The sequence below is a fragment of the Oryx dammah genome, unplaced genomic scaffold (genome assembly GCF_014754425.2).
Source record: "Oryx dammah isolate SB20612 unplaced genomic scaffold, SCBI_Odam_1.1 HiC_scaffold_1, whole genome shotgun sequence".
Lineage (NCBI taxonomy): Eukaryota > Metazoa > Chordata > Mammalia > Artiodactyla > Bovidae > Oryx > Oryx dammah.
In genome coordinates, this window is record NW_024070185.1 from 99,228,852 (window position 1) to 99,245,195 (window position 16,344).

The 16,344-nt window shown below is 36.7% G+C and overlaps 1 protein-coding gene across 1 annotated transcript in view; it reads right to left on the bottom strand.

The window, feature by feature from the left end:
• Window positions 1-16,344, bottom strand: part of SHOC1 (shortage in chiasmata 1) — a 91,113-nt gene that overhangs the window by 2,902 nt on the left and 71,867 nt on the right. Inside the window, exons 22-26 of the mRNA XM_040239337.1 lie at window positions 15,745-15,866; window positions 9,537-9,630; window positions 2,666-2,797; window positions 945-1,094; window positions 6-307 (exon numbers count right to left, since the gene is read on the bottom strand). Coding sequence (XP_040095271.1) covers window positions 6-307; window positions 945-1,094; window positions 2,666-2,797; window positions 9,537-9,630; window positions 15,745-15,866 — 800 coding nt within the window. The remainder of the gene's footprint in view (window positions 1-5; window positions 308-944; window positions 1,095-2,665; window positions 2,798-9,536; window positions 9,631-15,744; window positions 15,867-16,344) is intronic.

Genomic DNA, 16,344 nt, shown 5'->3' on the forward strand with positions numbered 1-16,344 from the left:
TAGACTCTTTCCAATGGCTGGTCTGATTGTAAGAACTCACAGATGGTAAAATGCCTGGCATTTCTTTTAATTCCATAAGGGAAGAAGTATAATTTGAAGTGCTGTTGGTGTCTTCATGTACTGTCTCTCCTAAGTCTGAATATTGATAATTATTATGTTCTTGAATGACAGAATCTGAAGAGCCAGAAGCTGAACTCTGAGAAGTAAAGGTTCTAGTCTGATCCCTGTTTTCCCGAGGTGATGAAATTTGAGGTGATTTTGTTATGGAAGGACTAATCTTGAATAAGGAAGTGATGCCACAAAAATGCTAAAAAATTTATGAAGTTAATATAATAAATATGCAACATAAAAATCCATGAAATAAATATAAATAATGATGCTTAACTATATGGAAATAAGGAAAACTATAAATAAGTAGTCCATTCAAAGATATTATATTGATCTGTGAGAACAGAACATAATTTGGCTCCCATTAAAAGAAAAACTTATTATAATTTGCATCTATTTCCTAATCACTTAAAATAGAATTTTTGGTTACACAAGTTACCCATGAATACCATTTCCTTCGTAAAAATTAAAGAGACTTACTGATAAGTCTAAAGTTCTGTTTAACTACTATAATGAAGGCATCAGAACTGTTTGGAAGAGACGATGTAAACACATAAGAATAGAGTGTAGTTGAATATCTGTGGGCATAATAACATTTCAGAATGATCTACAATGTGATAAATGATTTGTGCAGAATTATAACTTTAAAATGTATAATGTGTTTGACAACTAGTGAGAATTCGATATGAAATTTAGCTTAAGTAAATTATTTCTTCACCCTTTGAAGTCCAAAACAAACTTGGATACCTTCATTTTGAAAATTATTATGGTGAAAATAGATACTCAAATGCAAAGGAAATAGACTCATAGAAGAATATGGATTTCAAGTAACTAACCTTTAACACTTTTTCTGGAACTTCAGGTAGGAGTTCCTGAAGTTGACAAAGAGTTGCTAACAATATCCAGTTCAGTGAAGGTCCTTTATTTAACATGAGCTGAGCCACCAATGGAGTAACACTTGGAAAATCAAGTAAGTACATTTCTTCCTAGAAAAACGTTTAAGGAATAATCAGAAGTGGTCTTTTTACTCAGCTCACTCCAGCAGATTAAAATTGATGTCATTGCACCTACCACTCAATTTGAGATGCTTGGGGGGAAAAGTATGGCCAGGAGGGAAATAAAGTTGTCTGTCAATAAAAATTCTAACACCCAGAATTGGGAAGGATCTTAAAGTTCATTGAGTCTAACCACTCATCCAAAGTGATTCATTATAATTCATATCCTTCAAATGACAACTGTTATCTAATGATAGCTCTTCTAATGAGAAACCTTTTAGGGGACTTCATTATATAGCTCAAGATTTTTCAGCTCTCTCTTTGTAGACCGTATGCCATCATAGTTTGGTTAAAATAAACCATGTGCATGATGTCTAACAGATGTTACAATTTCAGAAAAGGCTTATTGTAAAGAGTATAGGAAGAACTTCTATCTAAGTCTAGAAGTATATGTTTTCAGAAAGATCTCATAAATGTCTAGAAATGTAGCAGCCACATTTATTACTAAATTCCTTTTTTTTTTTTTCTGGGTTACATTGACTTTTTGTACCTTCTTTGATTTTCTCAAATGACAGACATGTTAGTAGATTAGACATGGCTTGGTAGGAAGGAAATTGCATATACATACACACAAAAATGTTCTAACCATACCCATACTTGCTGATAGTTCTATATTCTGTTTATGCAAATAAAAGTCCTATGATTTAATATATATGAATATTTTGTTTTATAATTTTATTTTTTGAGTAGGTAAAATAGTCACATGGTTCAAAATTCAAAAGGACTAAAAGGTATATTAAAGTCCATTCCTACTCCACTACCTCAGTTTTCTCTAGAGATAATCAATGATATCATTTTGTGGTATCTTTCCAGAGATATTTTATTCAGTTGTAAATGAATACATATTAATTTCCCCCTTTCTTACACAAATGGTAGTGTACTGGATGCTCTGCACTGCAACTTTTACATTTCATTTAATATATTTTGAAAGTCATTCCATGTTAGTACATAATGATCTCCATCCTCTTCCCATGATTTTGGGATTTGAATATATTTAAAAATAAGGTAACAGAAATGCTAGGTTGGTATGAGAACCTGGAAATATTTATGCTTAAGCAAAAGGAATTTATAAAAATTAACTACCTAATCTTATAACTATTTCATAACTCTACTTTCACTTTGAATTATATAATTGAATTACTGACGAATCATGGAATGATGGAATTGTGCAATTCTCATATCTACTATTCTTAATGTTTAAATGTAGAAATTAGAAAAATTACTATATTCTTAAAATATTAGACATTGAAGCCATTAGATCACCCTAAAACAAATTCATTTTGAAAGTTAATGAAATAAGATCCCATTAAAATATCTCTATGAAGTTGAAAAATACTCATAGTTCTGGAAAATTGTCTAAATAAATGTTACGCATTATGGCATATTGTTACATCTGCTCATGCAAGCATGATAGAACAAGAAAATGCTACCAGAAAGAGAATTCAAGTATATATATTTATATTTGCTTTGCAAATCTCTAATTTATATGTTAGAAAATAAACCTTAGATGGTGCAACTTTAAGCCAGGACTTATCCAACCATTCATGAGGATCTCTTTTCGAGGTCATTAAATTGTGGTCAGCAATTTGTCGAATCATCAATGCAGTCTCTTCCACTCCTGGGGCAATTATAAGCTAAAATATATTTTTTATGTTAGATTACAGGGAATACTAGGAAGCAAAATATATCATTCAAAAATTGTTTACCATTTGAAGAAACAAAACCCCAGTAGATTCTAATCTTTGAACACTATTTTGGACTATAAAGAAAGCTGAGCACCGAAGAATAGATGCTTTTGAACTGTGGTGTTGGAAAAGACTCTTGAGAGTCCCTTGGACTGCAGGAGATCCAACCAGTCCATCCTAAAGGAGATCAGTCCTGAGTGTTCATTGGAAGGACTGATGTTGAAGCTGCAACTCCAATACTTTGGCCACCTGATGTGAAGAGCTGACTCTTTGGAAAAGACCCTGATGATGGGAAAGATTGAAGGCGGAAGGAGAAGGGGACAACAGAGGATGAGATGGTTGGATGGCATCACCGACTCAATGGACATGAGTTTGAGTAAACTCTGGGAATTGGTGATTGACAGGGAGGCCTGGCGTGCTGCATGCAGTCCATGGGGTCACAAAGAGTCAGACACGACTGAGCGACTGAACTGAACTGAACTTAGATACAATTTACTAATTTATCTATGTAAAATTCAGGAGGTTTCATTTGTGAAGATAAACAATTTACTTTCCTTCCTTAAATATGATATCCTTATAGTTTCTAATTTTGGGGATTAAATTGTTTTTCTTCATTTCCATTTGGCATTTATTAGTGTAGTCTTTTAAACATATTTGGTGTTTTCTTTCATTTGTATTAGAAAAAAAAGCAATTTGGATGTCACTAGTAATATTTAATATTTTGCTTTTTTTGTAGGTTAAACCTAATAGTTCTCAAGTAAAAATAAGAATGAAAGATATAGTGCAAGATTTTTAAAAAACAAAGTTGAAAAATAAGGATGTTTATAGATTAATTTGATGCTATATTCAAAAAGAAAAAATGTGTTTTGATTTAATATGTTTTTTGGAATTGTTCATCCAGTCATGGCTTACTTGTTGGTAAGATACCCCTGCCAATGTGTATGTGTTAAAACTGCATGCTCAGTCACTCAGTCGTGTCTGACTCTGTGACACTGTGAACTGTAGCCCTCCAGGCTCCTCTGTCTGTGGGACTGCCCAGGCAAGAATACTGGTGTGGGTTGCCATTTCCTCCTCCAGGGGATCTTCCTGACCCAGGGATCGAACCTGCATCTCCTGCACTGGCAGGTGGATTCTCCACCACTGAGCCACCTGGGAAGTGTTAAACTTAACTCTAAAAGGAGTTTTTAATACCCCCTACTTCCTGTCTGTCACTTGTGTTTTCTTCCATGTCCTTCTCTCTTCTGAAATGCCAGCCTTTTCCTTCCGCTTTCATTTCTATTTTTATCTTCTTCATCTTTTGGATTCTGTTTACAGAAAGATAACTAATTCATGGGTTAGCAATTTAAAGTGGATGGAGAATACTGCCCTAAACAATCATATCTTAATAATATAAATATTCTGTCCAGTGGTGGAAACTTAAGAAACAAAGACTGTACAAACCTCACAAAAATAATTATGACATTTTCTTTTCTTTCACAAGAATAACAAATACAAAGCAATGGACATGAGTTCGAGCAAATTCCTGGAAATAGTGAAGGACAGGGAAGCCTGGAATGCTGCAGTCCCTGGGGTCACAAAGAGTTAGATATGACTTAGTGACTGAACAATAACATATGTATAGTAAAGAAGGACTTTCTTTATATTAAATATACAGAATACACAGAAATATACTGTTTGATTCCAGATTTATTTTATTAAAAGTTTTGGATGTTTTGAGAAGATCTGAGACATTTAAATATAGATTTTATTTTAAAGGGCATAATTTTATAATGGTAATGACTATTACCTGTACTCTAGGGTGAGGATTCTGGAGCTCCTAGCTAGACTTTGGGAGATTCAAGAACCCCCGCCTAACATTGTTTTCAAAAATGTGCATGTGTGTATAGATATACACATGCACATTTTTCTACAAAGAGAGTTCTTAAGAAATTGACAGAACATTTTTTTGAATTTTAGAGTAAAATATAGGATGAAATACTAACAGTAAAATATTAGCAGTATTTTCTTTTAGTTTAAGAAAATATTTTTAAATTTCCCAATACTCCTTTTATGGCTAGGCTTTCCAGATGCTTGGAAATGAAAAAGTAATCCAACCCGATGGATTGTTTTCGGCTCGAAAAGCCAAAAATGCAAAAGGCCAAGAAATGCAAAAAAGCAAAATGGCTGTCTGAGGAGGCCTTACAAATAACTTGAAAACAAGAGAAGTGAAAAGCAAAGAGCAAAGATATACCCATTTGAATGCAGAGTTCCAAAGAACAGCAAGGAGAGATAAGAAAGCCTTCCTCAGTGATCAGTGCAAAGAAATAGAGGAAAACAATAGAATGGGAAAGACTAGAGATCTCTTCAAGAAAATTAGAGATACCAATGGAACATTTCATGCAAAGATGGGCTCGATAAAGGACAGAAATGGTATGGATCTAACAGAAGCAGAAGATATTAAGAAGAGGTGGCAAGAATACACAGAAGAACTATACCAAAAAAATCTTCATGACCCAGATAATCATGATGATGTGATCACTCACCTAGAGCCAGACATCCTGGAATACAAAGTCAAGTGGGCCTTAGGAAGCATCACTATGAACAAAGCTAGTGGAGGAGATGGATTCCAGTTGAGCTACTTCAAATCCTAAAAGATGATGCTGTGAAAGTACTGCACTCAATATGTCAGCAAATTTGAAAAACTCAGCAGTGGCCACAGCACTGGAAAAGGTCAGTTTTCATTCCAATCCCTAAGAAAGGCAATGCCAAAGAATGCTCAGACTGCCGCACAATTGCACTCATCTCACATGCTAGTAAAGTAATGCTCAAAATTCTCCAAGCCAGTCTTCAACAATACTGAACTGTGAACTTCCAGATGTTCAAGCTGGATTTAGAAAAGGCAGAGGAACCAGAGATTAAATTGCCAACATCTGCTGGATCATCAAAAAAGCAAGAGAGTTCCAGAAAAACATCTATTTCTGCTTTATTGACTGTGCCAAAGCCTTTGACTGTGTGGATCACAATAAACTGTGGACAAATCTGAAAGAGATGGGAATACCAGACCACCTGACCTGCCTCTTGAGAAACCTGTATGCAGGTCAGGAAGCAACAGTTAGAACTGGGCATGGAACGACAGACTGGTTTTAAATAGGAAAAGGAGTCCATCAAGGCTGTATATTGTCACTCTGCTTGTTTAATTTATATGCAGAGTACATCATGAGAAACGCTGGACTGGAAGAAGCACAAGCTGGAATCAAGATTGCCAGGAGAAATATCAATAACCTCAGATATGCAGATGACACCACCCTTATGGCAGAAAGTGAAGAGGAACAAAAAAGCCTCTTGATGAAAGTAAAAGAGGAGAGTGAAAAAGTTAGCTTAAAGCTCAACATTCAGAAAACTAAGACCATGGCATCTGGTCCCATCACTCCATGGCAAATAGATGGGGAAACAGTGTCAGACTTTATGTTTTAGGGCTCCAAAATCACTGCAGATGGTGATTGAAGCCATGAAATTAAAAGACGCTTACTCCTTGGAAGAGAAGTTATGACCAACCTAGACAGCATATTAAAAAGCAAAGACATTACTTTGCCAACAAAGGTCTGTCTAGTCAAGGCTATGGTTTTTCCAGTAGTCATGTATGGATGTGAGAGTTGGATTATAAAGAAAGCTGAGTGCGGAAGAATTGATGCTTTTGAACTGTGGTGTTGGAGAAGACTCTTGAGAGTCCCTTGGACCGCAGGAGATCCAACCAGTCCATCCTAAAAGAAATCAGTCCTGAGTGTTGAGTGGAAGGAATGATGTTGAAGCTGAAACGCCAATACTTTGGCCATCTGATGTGGAGGACTGACTCATTTGAAAAGACCCTGATGCTGGGAAAGTTTGAAGGCAGGAGGAGAAGGGGACAACAGAGGATGAGATGGTTGGATGGCATCACTGACTCAATGGACATAAGTTTGAGTAAGCTCCGGGAGTTGGTGACAGACAGGGAGTCCTGGCGTGCTGCAATCTATGGGGTTGCAGAGTTGGATATGACTCAGCAACTAAACTGAAAAGCCAAAAGCCATATTACCAAATTATTCTAAAATAATATGTCTAGGTAACCCCCTTTAATGTAACAGTGTCATCAAGTAGGAGAATGGGAGGCTTGGTGATACATCAATAACAAAATTAGAGCAATTTGATCATATTTGTTTCTCAACTTTCATGGAAAAATGGACCTACTTTTAAGAGTATTAGGAAAACTTGAAAAGCTTTTGGAATAGTTGAAGTCAGGTAGGAAGAGACTTTCATTTGGAATGAATTGTGCCTGGGCAGTAATTCCTATTTCATCCCCAAATGCCTTCCTTGGAACATATACTTTGTAGGCCATGTCACTGTACTATCATTTATTGGTATCAGATACCCCATGTAGAGAAAAATAAAATGATTCTCTAACTCATGTTTTGCATATGACTGCTCACCATTAAGGGAAGAGAAAAGAGGCTGATTAAATGGTGAAACCTCCCTTGAGTGAATAAATGAGAAATTTACATTTATTTAGATAACTTTTCTGAGAATTGTATTTCTTTGTTAAAAATGCATCTTAGAATCAAAATTATCTGGATTTTATTTCAAATAGATCATCTGATGATTTTCTTAACAGATTCTGCTTTCACTGAATTCTAGTCAGTGGATGTTTGTGGAATATTTTTACTGTGTACCAAACACTGTGCTAGAATGCTACAGGTTTTACAAGGAAAAGGGCCTAGTTCTCACGGTTCAGAGTGGATGATATATGAATAAATACCTTATATTATAATAAAGATATGAAATGCTATTTGGAGGATGGGAGGAGAAATTTACCTTGAGTATAATTGGGGCAAAATTTTTTAAAGGCAATAACGTTTAAAGGCATAGTATTTCTGGGGAAAGACAGGACAGAATCACATGGCTGAGAGGTGATAGTGTGGAGACATATTCAGGAAATGGTGGGTAGAATAATATCTTTAAGGATTCCAGGATTACTAGGGCTTCCCTCGTGACTCAGATGGTAAAGAACCTGCCTGCAATGCAGGAGACAGGATTCGATCCTTGGATCAGGAAGATCCCCTGGAGAAGGAAATGGCAACCCACTCCAATATTCCTGCCTAGAGAAGTTCATGGACAGAAGAGCCTGGCGATGGGCTACAGTCCATGGGGTCCCAAAGAGTCAGACACAACTAAGCTATGGGTCAAATTGTGGAGGAGTTTGAATCAGCTGGGATCAACTCTATTTTGATGATGTAGGAAGCTGTACAAGATGTTTTGAGCAAGACAATTCAACTCAACAACATATTTTTCAAGAGTTTGCTATGTAGGTTCTGCTTAGTGTTAGGAAGACAAAAACAAAAAAACACATTCCTTTTCCTTTAGGAGCTTGCAGTCTCGGTAGTGAAGTATCACATCTGTATTTCAGAAATGTAATTGGTGTCAGTATACATGATACATGGGAGTGGGAAAAGAGTAGAAATAAGGAGATTAATTAGGAAAAAACTCCAAATACAAGGTGAAGGCCTTTATTTATGGAAATAGCAATGGGAGTAGCAAGGAGAGGCATAATCTAGAGACGCTGTAGAGTTAGAGGGAAGATTTTTCTACTGATTGGCTTAGAATAGTAATGCCATAAACTAGGTGTAAAAATTAACAAAAATGTTAATTAAAATAGAGTTAGGAGACCAGAGGAGGAGCTCTCATGTCCTACCATGATAGCAGAGTCCAGTAAGAAGAAAGACTTCCTCTTCTTTCCTGGCAAGAGTTCAGCCAATGAGAGACTGTCACAACTCCACTGATGACAAGTCACTATACTTTGAACTCTCAACTCCTCCAGTGGACTCTTTGGTTATTATAACTTTCCAACTTTCTTTTTCCCTCTTTAAAAGAGTTCCTTTCTCCGTTCTGTGCCTAGGCTGCACATGATTTCCCATATTTCTCAGGGTTTCTAATGGTTGCAGACCCTAAATTGCAATTATTTGTTGATCCCATACAAACCCATTTTTACTGTGCAAATAACTGGCCATGTATTTGTTTTAGGACAACACAAATTTGGAGGAAGATACAAATTGTGTTTTGGATATGCAGAGTTTGAGGTACCTGTGGGATATTCATGTAGGCATTTCCAGTAGAATTCTAGAATATTCATGTAGACTTTAAGAAAAGTTAGGAAAATGTTAAGGATTTTCTTTAGACATGAAAGCTAAATTTGTGGGAAATGTTTGAGTTTATCAAAGAAAGAATATAAAGTGATAACAGTAGAGAACTGAGCCCTCCATTTGGAGAAGCTATCTAAACATCAGAGTGGGACATTGAAAAAAGCCAAAAAAGAAGATTGATTAGAGATCACCAAGGTATTACTCTATTCATATGTCATAAAAATTCTATTTTATAGTAGATATACACAGTATATTTTCCATAAGTGAATATTTTTGATCAACGGATATTATTTCTATTCATATTCTGACATGTTTCCAAAAAATCTCAGTAGTAGAGACAAATTATGAATTTAAATTCATTAAAGGCTTTTAGAGTAGAAATTTAAAGAATATATGTAAATTTGAAAACCGTTCTTTATATGGCTTTCAATATTTTTTTAGTTTACCCATTTAATGTTTCTTCTCACAGGGCAGTTGAATTTCATTATAATTTTGGTTTATGAAAAATACTCATGAACAAACATATAGAAAAAGAATACCTTTACATCCAGTTCTTCTGATTTTAGCCCAGAAGAAACCAAAGCTGCATAAATCAGTGCTAGGTGATGAAGAGTCTTTTCTGTAAGATGGTACCTAAAAAATATATATGTGTTATTCTACTCATTTGATGTCTGATTGTACTTATTAAAAATTTATTTTATTTTCTACATTTCATAATGTATTTTTTGTCCACTCAGCACTCTTTTGTAAAAACAATGCCACCTCCTTTCTTCAATGGTACTGTTAAATCTAGAGAATGCTCTGTGTGGGGGGTGGGGGCAGAGTGGGGAGAAGTTTAACTTATCCTCTTACTGGCCCCGGGGACGGCTATGTGATTGAAACCTAGCCAAATAGAATACTTCATATTCCTGTCCAAAGTATCAGGTTCAGATATGAACACATGACCAAAGTAAGAATAACTAGATTTCTCCCTGAGGCTTTTCCCTGAACTGTTGGGGGGAAAAAAAACACTCTTTAAAATGATCATTACGTGACGTGATAGAGGTGTTAACTAACACCGAGGTGATAATTATAATTATATTGCAGTATATAAATACAGGGGCCTCTCTAGTGGCTCAGATGGCAAGGAATCTGCCTGCAGTGTGGGAGACCTGGGTTTGATCTCTGGGTTGGGAAGATACCCTGGAGAAGGGAATGGCTACCCACTGCAGTGTTCTTGCCTGGAGAATCCCACTGACAGAGGAGCCTGTGAGGCTACAGTCCATTGGGTCACAAAAAGTCAGACATGACTCAACAACTAAACAACAACAACAAAACAACAACATATAAATATATCAAATCAACAGATTGTACTCCTTAAACTTATACAATCTTATAAATCAGTTATATCTCAATAATTCTTAAAAACACCCCTTTTTTCCTTCTATAGTTATTAAGCAGGTCAGATGTGACTCTTGAGCTGTGAGTGAATATTTCTATTACCTTTATCCACTTTAAGTACTCCAAGCAACAAAAAAGAAATTTATTGGTTCATATCACTTTGGGTCCAGGAGAAGACATTGTTGGACCCAGGAATTCAAACCACATCACTGAGGCAATGGCTTTCTTAATTTCTTGCCTCTTCTTTCATCTGCTGGCTTCTTTTTCAGGCAAGCTGTTTTCATAAGAGTGGCTGATAAGACAGTCTCACTGTGCCTAAACTGTTTGTATGAACAATGTGGTTTCTATTGAACACTTGCTTTCTTTTTGGAGTCTAGAGTTTTGATTGTGACTAGCTCTTAATAAATGCCCTGGGCACTCAGTGTCTGATGAGTTTCCTGATAGACAACATTTCACAAGTGTGGGCACAACTCGTTGCTGGGAAAATTAAGCATGTTCTATGTGACTCTACTAGAAGAGGACTCTTGGAAGCTTCCTCCTAGTTTACCCTGGAATTTGCTGCATGCCCTTTTCCCCTTTGCTGAATTTGCTTTGTAACTGTTCACTGTAATAAATCACAGCCATGAGCACAAGAATATGCTCAGTGCTATGAATACTCCTAACAAAGCACCAAACTTGGGAGTTGTCTTGGGGATTCCTAGCACTTTTTCTTAAGCAAGAACTAATGGCATGAATGACTAAGGTAGTGATAACTGGAACAATTTATTTTGTAGTTTCAATTTTCCTCATTTGATCAGTTAATTAAGATACTTTTAAAATGTTCCAATCTTCTAGAAATATGGAACTGAGATACCTAGAAGTCTGGAAAGAATTACATTTTAGAATAATATATTATTGTGAATAAATGATAATTCTTCACATCCTGAACATAAATCTATCTCAGACTATTACTTAATTTTTTTCATGAAAATCTGGATAAAAATAAGTGGAAATCTCCTCTTATTATCTCTTGTACTACATTTGCACCTCTATGTGGATACCAATCTAAAAACAACTTTAAAAAATTTCAAATCAATTGTTTATCCAGAATACTTACAAGTTCTTGATAAAGCTTAAAATGCATTATAGCCTTTATTAATCTTCAAAGTGAAAATTTGATACCTGAATAATTATTTAAATTTTTCAGTTCTGGTAGAAAGGAAAAACTAGGTTAAATGAGTGCTAGAGATTATTGTTAGTAGAAGATATACTTCTCCCCACATGATAATAATTGTATATGAAGAGCTTGGTACAGTAAGATAAGCAAAAATGGAGTCAAACAAGAATGTTAAATAAGATATCTGTGCCTTATCTAATAACTAAAGAATATTTTTGAAACTTCTACTATGACTGATGTGGTATGGGTTATGTAGTATTGTAGAGATTAGAAAAGTGAATGACCAGTGTGCAATTTAATTGGAAAGATTCATTCGTTCAATCAAGAAGTTTTTACCAAGAATCTATCACATGAAAGCAACGTGGTCAGTGCTATAGGGCAAGGGCTCCAAAATGATCATATAAAACTAAACATGATAAATATCAAAGATGAGGAAGAAACAGGGAGCTAAGGGGTTTGAAGGATGGAAAGTTTACAACTAAATATTGATCTGTATGCATGAATGGAGGATATTGAAGAAAGGTCGAATAGAAAAAGTAGATTGGTCTTTAAAAAACAGGCACAGTTTCACCAGATGAAATAGTTGGAGGAAGTAGGGACGATGGTGGGGTTTCCCCAGTGACTAAGCTGGTAAAGAACCCATCTGCCAAGCAGGAGTTGCAAGACACGTGGGTTTGATCCCTGGGCTGGGAAGATCCCCTGGAGAAGGAAATGGCAACCTGCTCCAGTATTCTTGTCTGGAAAATTCCATGGAGAGAGGAGCCTGGTGGGCTACAGTCCACGGGGTCACAAAGAGTTGGACAGGATGGAGTGTGCACGCATACACAGGGAATATTGTAGAAAGATAGAACTGTATGAGCAAAACTAGAAGTAGGAAAGCAAGGAGCCTGTTTGTAAGCCAATGAGCAGAACTTCTGATTAATAGAAAGCAGTGAAAAGTACGCCTGAAAATATAGGTTGGGATTATATTCTGAAGATTTTGAATATTAGGGTGAATGGTCTATGTTTTCAGTAAATAATGGGGAAGTCAGTTCAGTTCAGTTCAGTCACTCAGTCGTGTCTGACTCTTTGCGATCCCATGAATCGCAGCATGCCAGGCCTCCCTGTCCATCACCATCTCCCGGAGTTCACTCAGACTCATGTCCATCGAGTCCGTGATGCCATCCAGCCATCTCATCCTCTGTCATCCCCTTCTCCTGCCCCCAATCCCTCCCAGCATCAGAGTCTTTTCCAATGAGTCAACTCTTCGCATGACGTGGCCAAAGTACTGGAGCTTCAGCTTTAGCATCATTCCCTCCAAAGAAGTCCCAGGGTTGATCTTCAGAATGGACTGGTTGGATCTCCTTGCAGTCCAAGGGATTCTCAAGAGTCTTCTCCAACACCACAGTTCAAAACCATCAATTCTTCGGTGCTCAGCCTTCTTCACAGTCCAACTCTCACATCCATACATGACCACTGGAAAAACCATAGCCTTGACTAGACAGACCTTAGTCGGCAAAGTAATGTCTCTGCTTTTGAATATACTATCTAGGTTGGTCATAACTTTTCTTCCAAGGAGTAAGCGTCTTTTAATTTCATGGCTGCAGTCACCATCAGCAGTGATTTTGGAGCCCCCAAAAATAAAGTCTGACACTGTTTCTACTGTTTCCCCATCTATTTCCCATGAAGTGATGGGACCAGATGCCATGATCTTCGTTTTCTGAATGTTGAGCTTTAAGCCAAATTTTTCGCTCTCCTCTTTCACTTACATCAAGAGGCTTTTTAGTTCCTCTTCACTTTCTGCCATAAGGGCGGTGTCATCTGCATATCTGAGGTTATTGATATTTCTCCCGGCAATCTTGATTCCAGCTTGTGTTTCTTCCAGTCCAGTGTTTCTCATGATGTACTCTGCATAGAAGTTAAATAAGCAGAGTGACAATATACAGCCTTGATGTACTCCTTTTCATATTTGGAACCAGTTGTTCCATGTCCAGTTCTAACTGTTGCTTCCTGACCTGCATACAGGTTTCTCAAGAGGCAGGTTAGGTGGTCTGGTATTCCCATCTCTTTCAGAATATTCCACAGTTTATTGTGATCCACACAGTCAAAGGCTTTGGCACAGTCAATAAAACGGAAATAGATGTTTTTCTGGAACTCTCTTGCTTTTTCCATGATCCAGCGGATGTTGGCAATTTGATCTCTGGTTCCTCTGCCTTTTCAAAAACCAGCTTGAACACCAGGGAGTTCATGGTTCACGCATTGCTGAAGCCTGGCTTGGAGAATTTTGAGCATTACTTTACCAGCATGTGAGATGAGTGCAATTGTGCGATAGTTTGAGCATTCTTTTGCATTGCCTTTCTTAGGGATTGGAATGAAAACTGACCTTTTCCAGTCCTATGGCCACTGCTGAGTTTTCCAAATTTGCTGGCATATTGAGTGCAGCACTTTCACAGCATCATCTTTCAGGATGTGAAACAGCTCAACTGGAATTCCATCACCTCCACTAGCTTTGTTCGTAGTGATGCTTTCTAAGACCCACTTGACCTCACATTCCAAGATATCTGGCTCTAGATTAGTGATCACATCAACATGATTATCTGGGTCGTGAAGATCTTTTTTGTATAGTTCTTCTGTGTATTCTTGCCACCTCTTCTTAATATCTTCTGCTTCTGTTAGATCCATACCATTTCTGTCCTTTATTGAGCCCATCTTTGCATGAAATATTCCCTTGGTATCTCTAATTTTCTTGAAGAGATCTCTAGTCTTTGGGTTGGGGAATATTAATTGTGTGTATGACGGGTTATGGAGAGTAACACTGAGAGCCATCTGGAGGTGGGGAAACCATTGGTAGTGTGTTATAATTGTCCACATAAAATAATGAGAATCTGAATCAAAATGTTGGTAATATAGATAGAGTGAGGGGACAGATGAAAGAGAAAGTTCACTGGTTGAATCTATAACATTTGTTTTCCAGTCTTGCTGACTGAAAGGGAGGCAATGGTCATAAATAGCTAAAGGAAAGAAAAGAGCAGATACGTTTTGGGCAGGAATAGAGAATATAGTGAATTCATACTATGTTAAATTTGAGAGCCTGTGGAATATCAGAATGGAAATATTATATGTAAAGTTAGAGACATATGTCAGAGATTTCAAAGAGAGACTGCGGCTGCAGATACAAATATAATATATGCAGAAAGATGTTGACTGAAGCTATCGAGAGGATAAGATTTCTAATGGACAAAATAAAAGGAAAAAGATTTCAGATCTATTTTGAGACTAGGACAAGGAAGAAGAAGTGAAGTCAGAGAAGAAATAGTAAGATAGAAGATCAGAAACATGCAAGCGCCATGGAACTGAAGAGTTTCAAGACAGAAGGCTATTTAAGACAAGTCTTAAATACTTCAGGGCAGTGAAGTGGAAATATTTTGGGAGCTGATCATCAAAAAGCCACAAATGGCGAGTGACCTCTGAGAGAGAGAGATCAGTATAGAGGTAGAGAAAAAAAGCCAGATTTCAAACAGTAAAAGGAGAAAGTGAAAGCAGTACATTCATAAAACTCAGAATGAGGGAAAGGAGAGACACATGATGATAACTTGAGCCAGTGTCTTGGCATGGGTTTGAGGGGTAATTTTTCAGTTAAGAGCATCAGTGGAAGAAAGTATAGTAAGATGCTAGTTAGTGTATTTTCACATGATTTTTAGAGAGGAGTGATTTAAGAATGACTTGTTAGATTGGTGCAAAAGTAATTGCTGTTGGTGCAAAAGAAATTGAGGTTAAGCAGTTGGTGCAAAAGTAATTGTGGTTCAAAAGTAATTGTGGTTGGTGCAAAAGTGATAATTGCGTCTGGAACAAAAGTAACAGGTTGGTGCAAAACTCAACTGCAATTATTTTTGAACGTCAATTACTGTTGCACCAACTGCAATTTTACTTTTGCACCAACCTAATAACAGATGAGTCCAGAATTAAAAATGAACAAAAAGTGAAACACTTAAGGCAACAATTCTTAGTGAGGAAAAGGAGGGGAAGATGATTTGTTCTATTTCCAGGGGAAATAGATCATCTCCCAAATTCTGATTTGTCTTCCTACGGACTTGCTTCCACCTTGAGAATCCCTTACTTAAAGCAAACTAGGTGAACAAGAGGAAAACTGACATAGCTACTTTTGTTCAAAGAAGAAGACTGAATAACTTGACAGATACATATGTGACTTTGGATGGCGAAGTGTTACTTACTCTGAGTTTAATGGCTTTTTGGCATATAAAATTATCCAACAATAGCTGTACTGGAATGATAATGCCATCAGTCTCATAATGATATTGTCTGATGCCTTCTCACAGTTTAATTCTTCTAGGTCCTACCAGAAAATAAAAAGATTCACTAGGTTGACCAGTTGTTATGAAATTTTGTTATTATATTTCAAGAATCTATAATATATAAATTATAACTTGAGAAGAAGCATGGGTGTGGGCTTTTTATGGAAAAATGAAAGTCACACTGAAAGCAATAGGGGAAAAGCTACAATAGATGTAAAACCGTTAATGACAGCCTTGGCCAGGAAGGTTCATGAACCTCCCAAAGTCCTAGACAGGAAGAAAGCAGCCTACAGAGTGCTCCTATTTGGGCAAAATCCTTTGTAGACTGGGATCTGACTGATTTGTCTTAAGGACAAAACCCTGTGCGATGATCTGTATTAAATACTTATTTAAGGAAGATGAAAACGCAGCTGTTAATAGATTTATTGGAATCTCTCACTGATGATCTAGAATCCCTTATCTCCTTTAACAAAATTAATTTTTGATAAAATGAATAATTCAGGAAGTGTTTTATTCTAA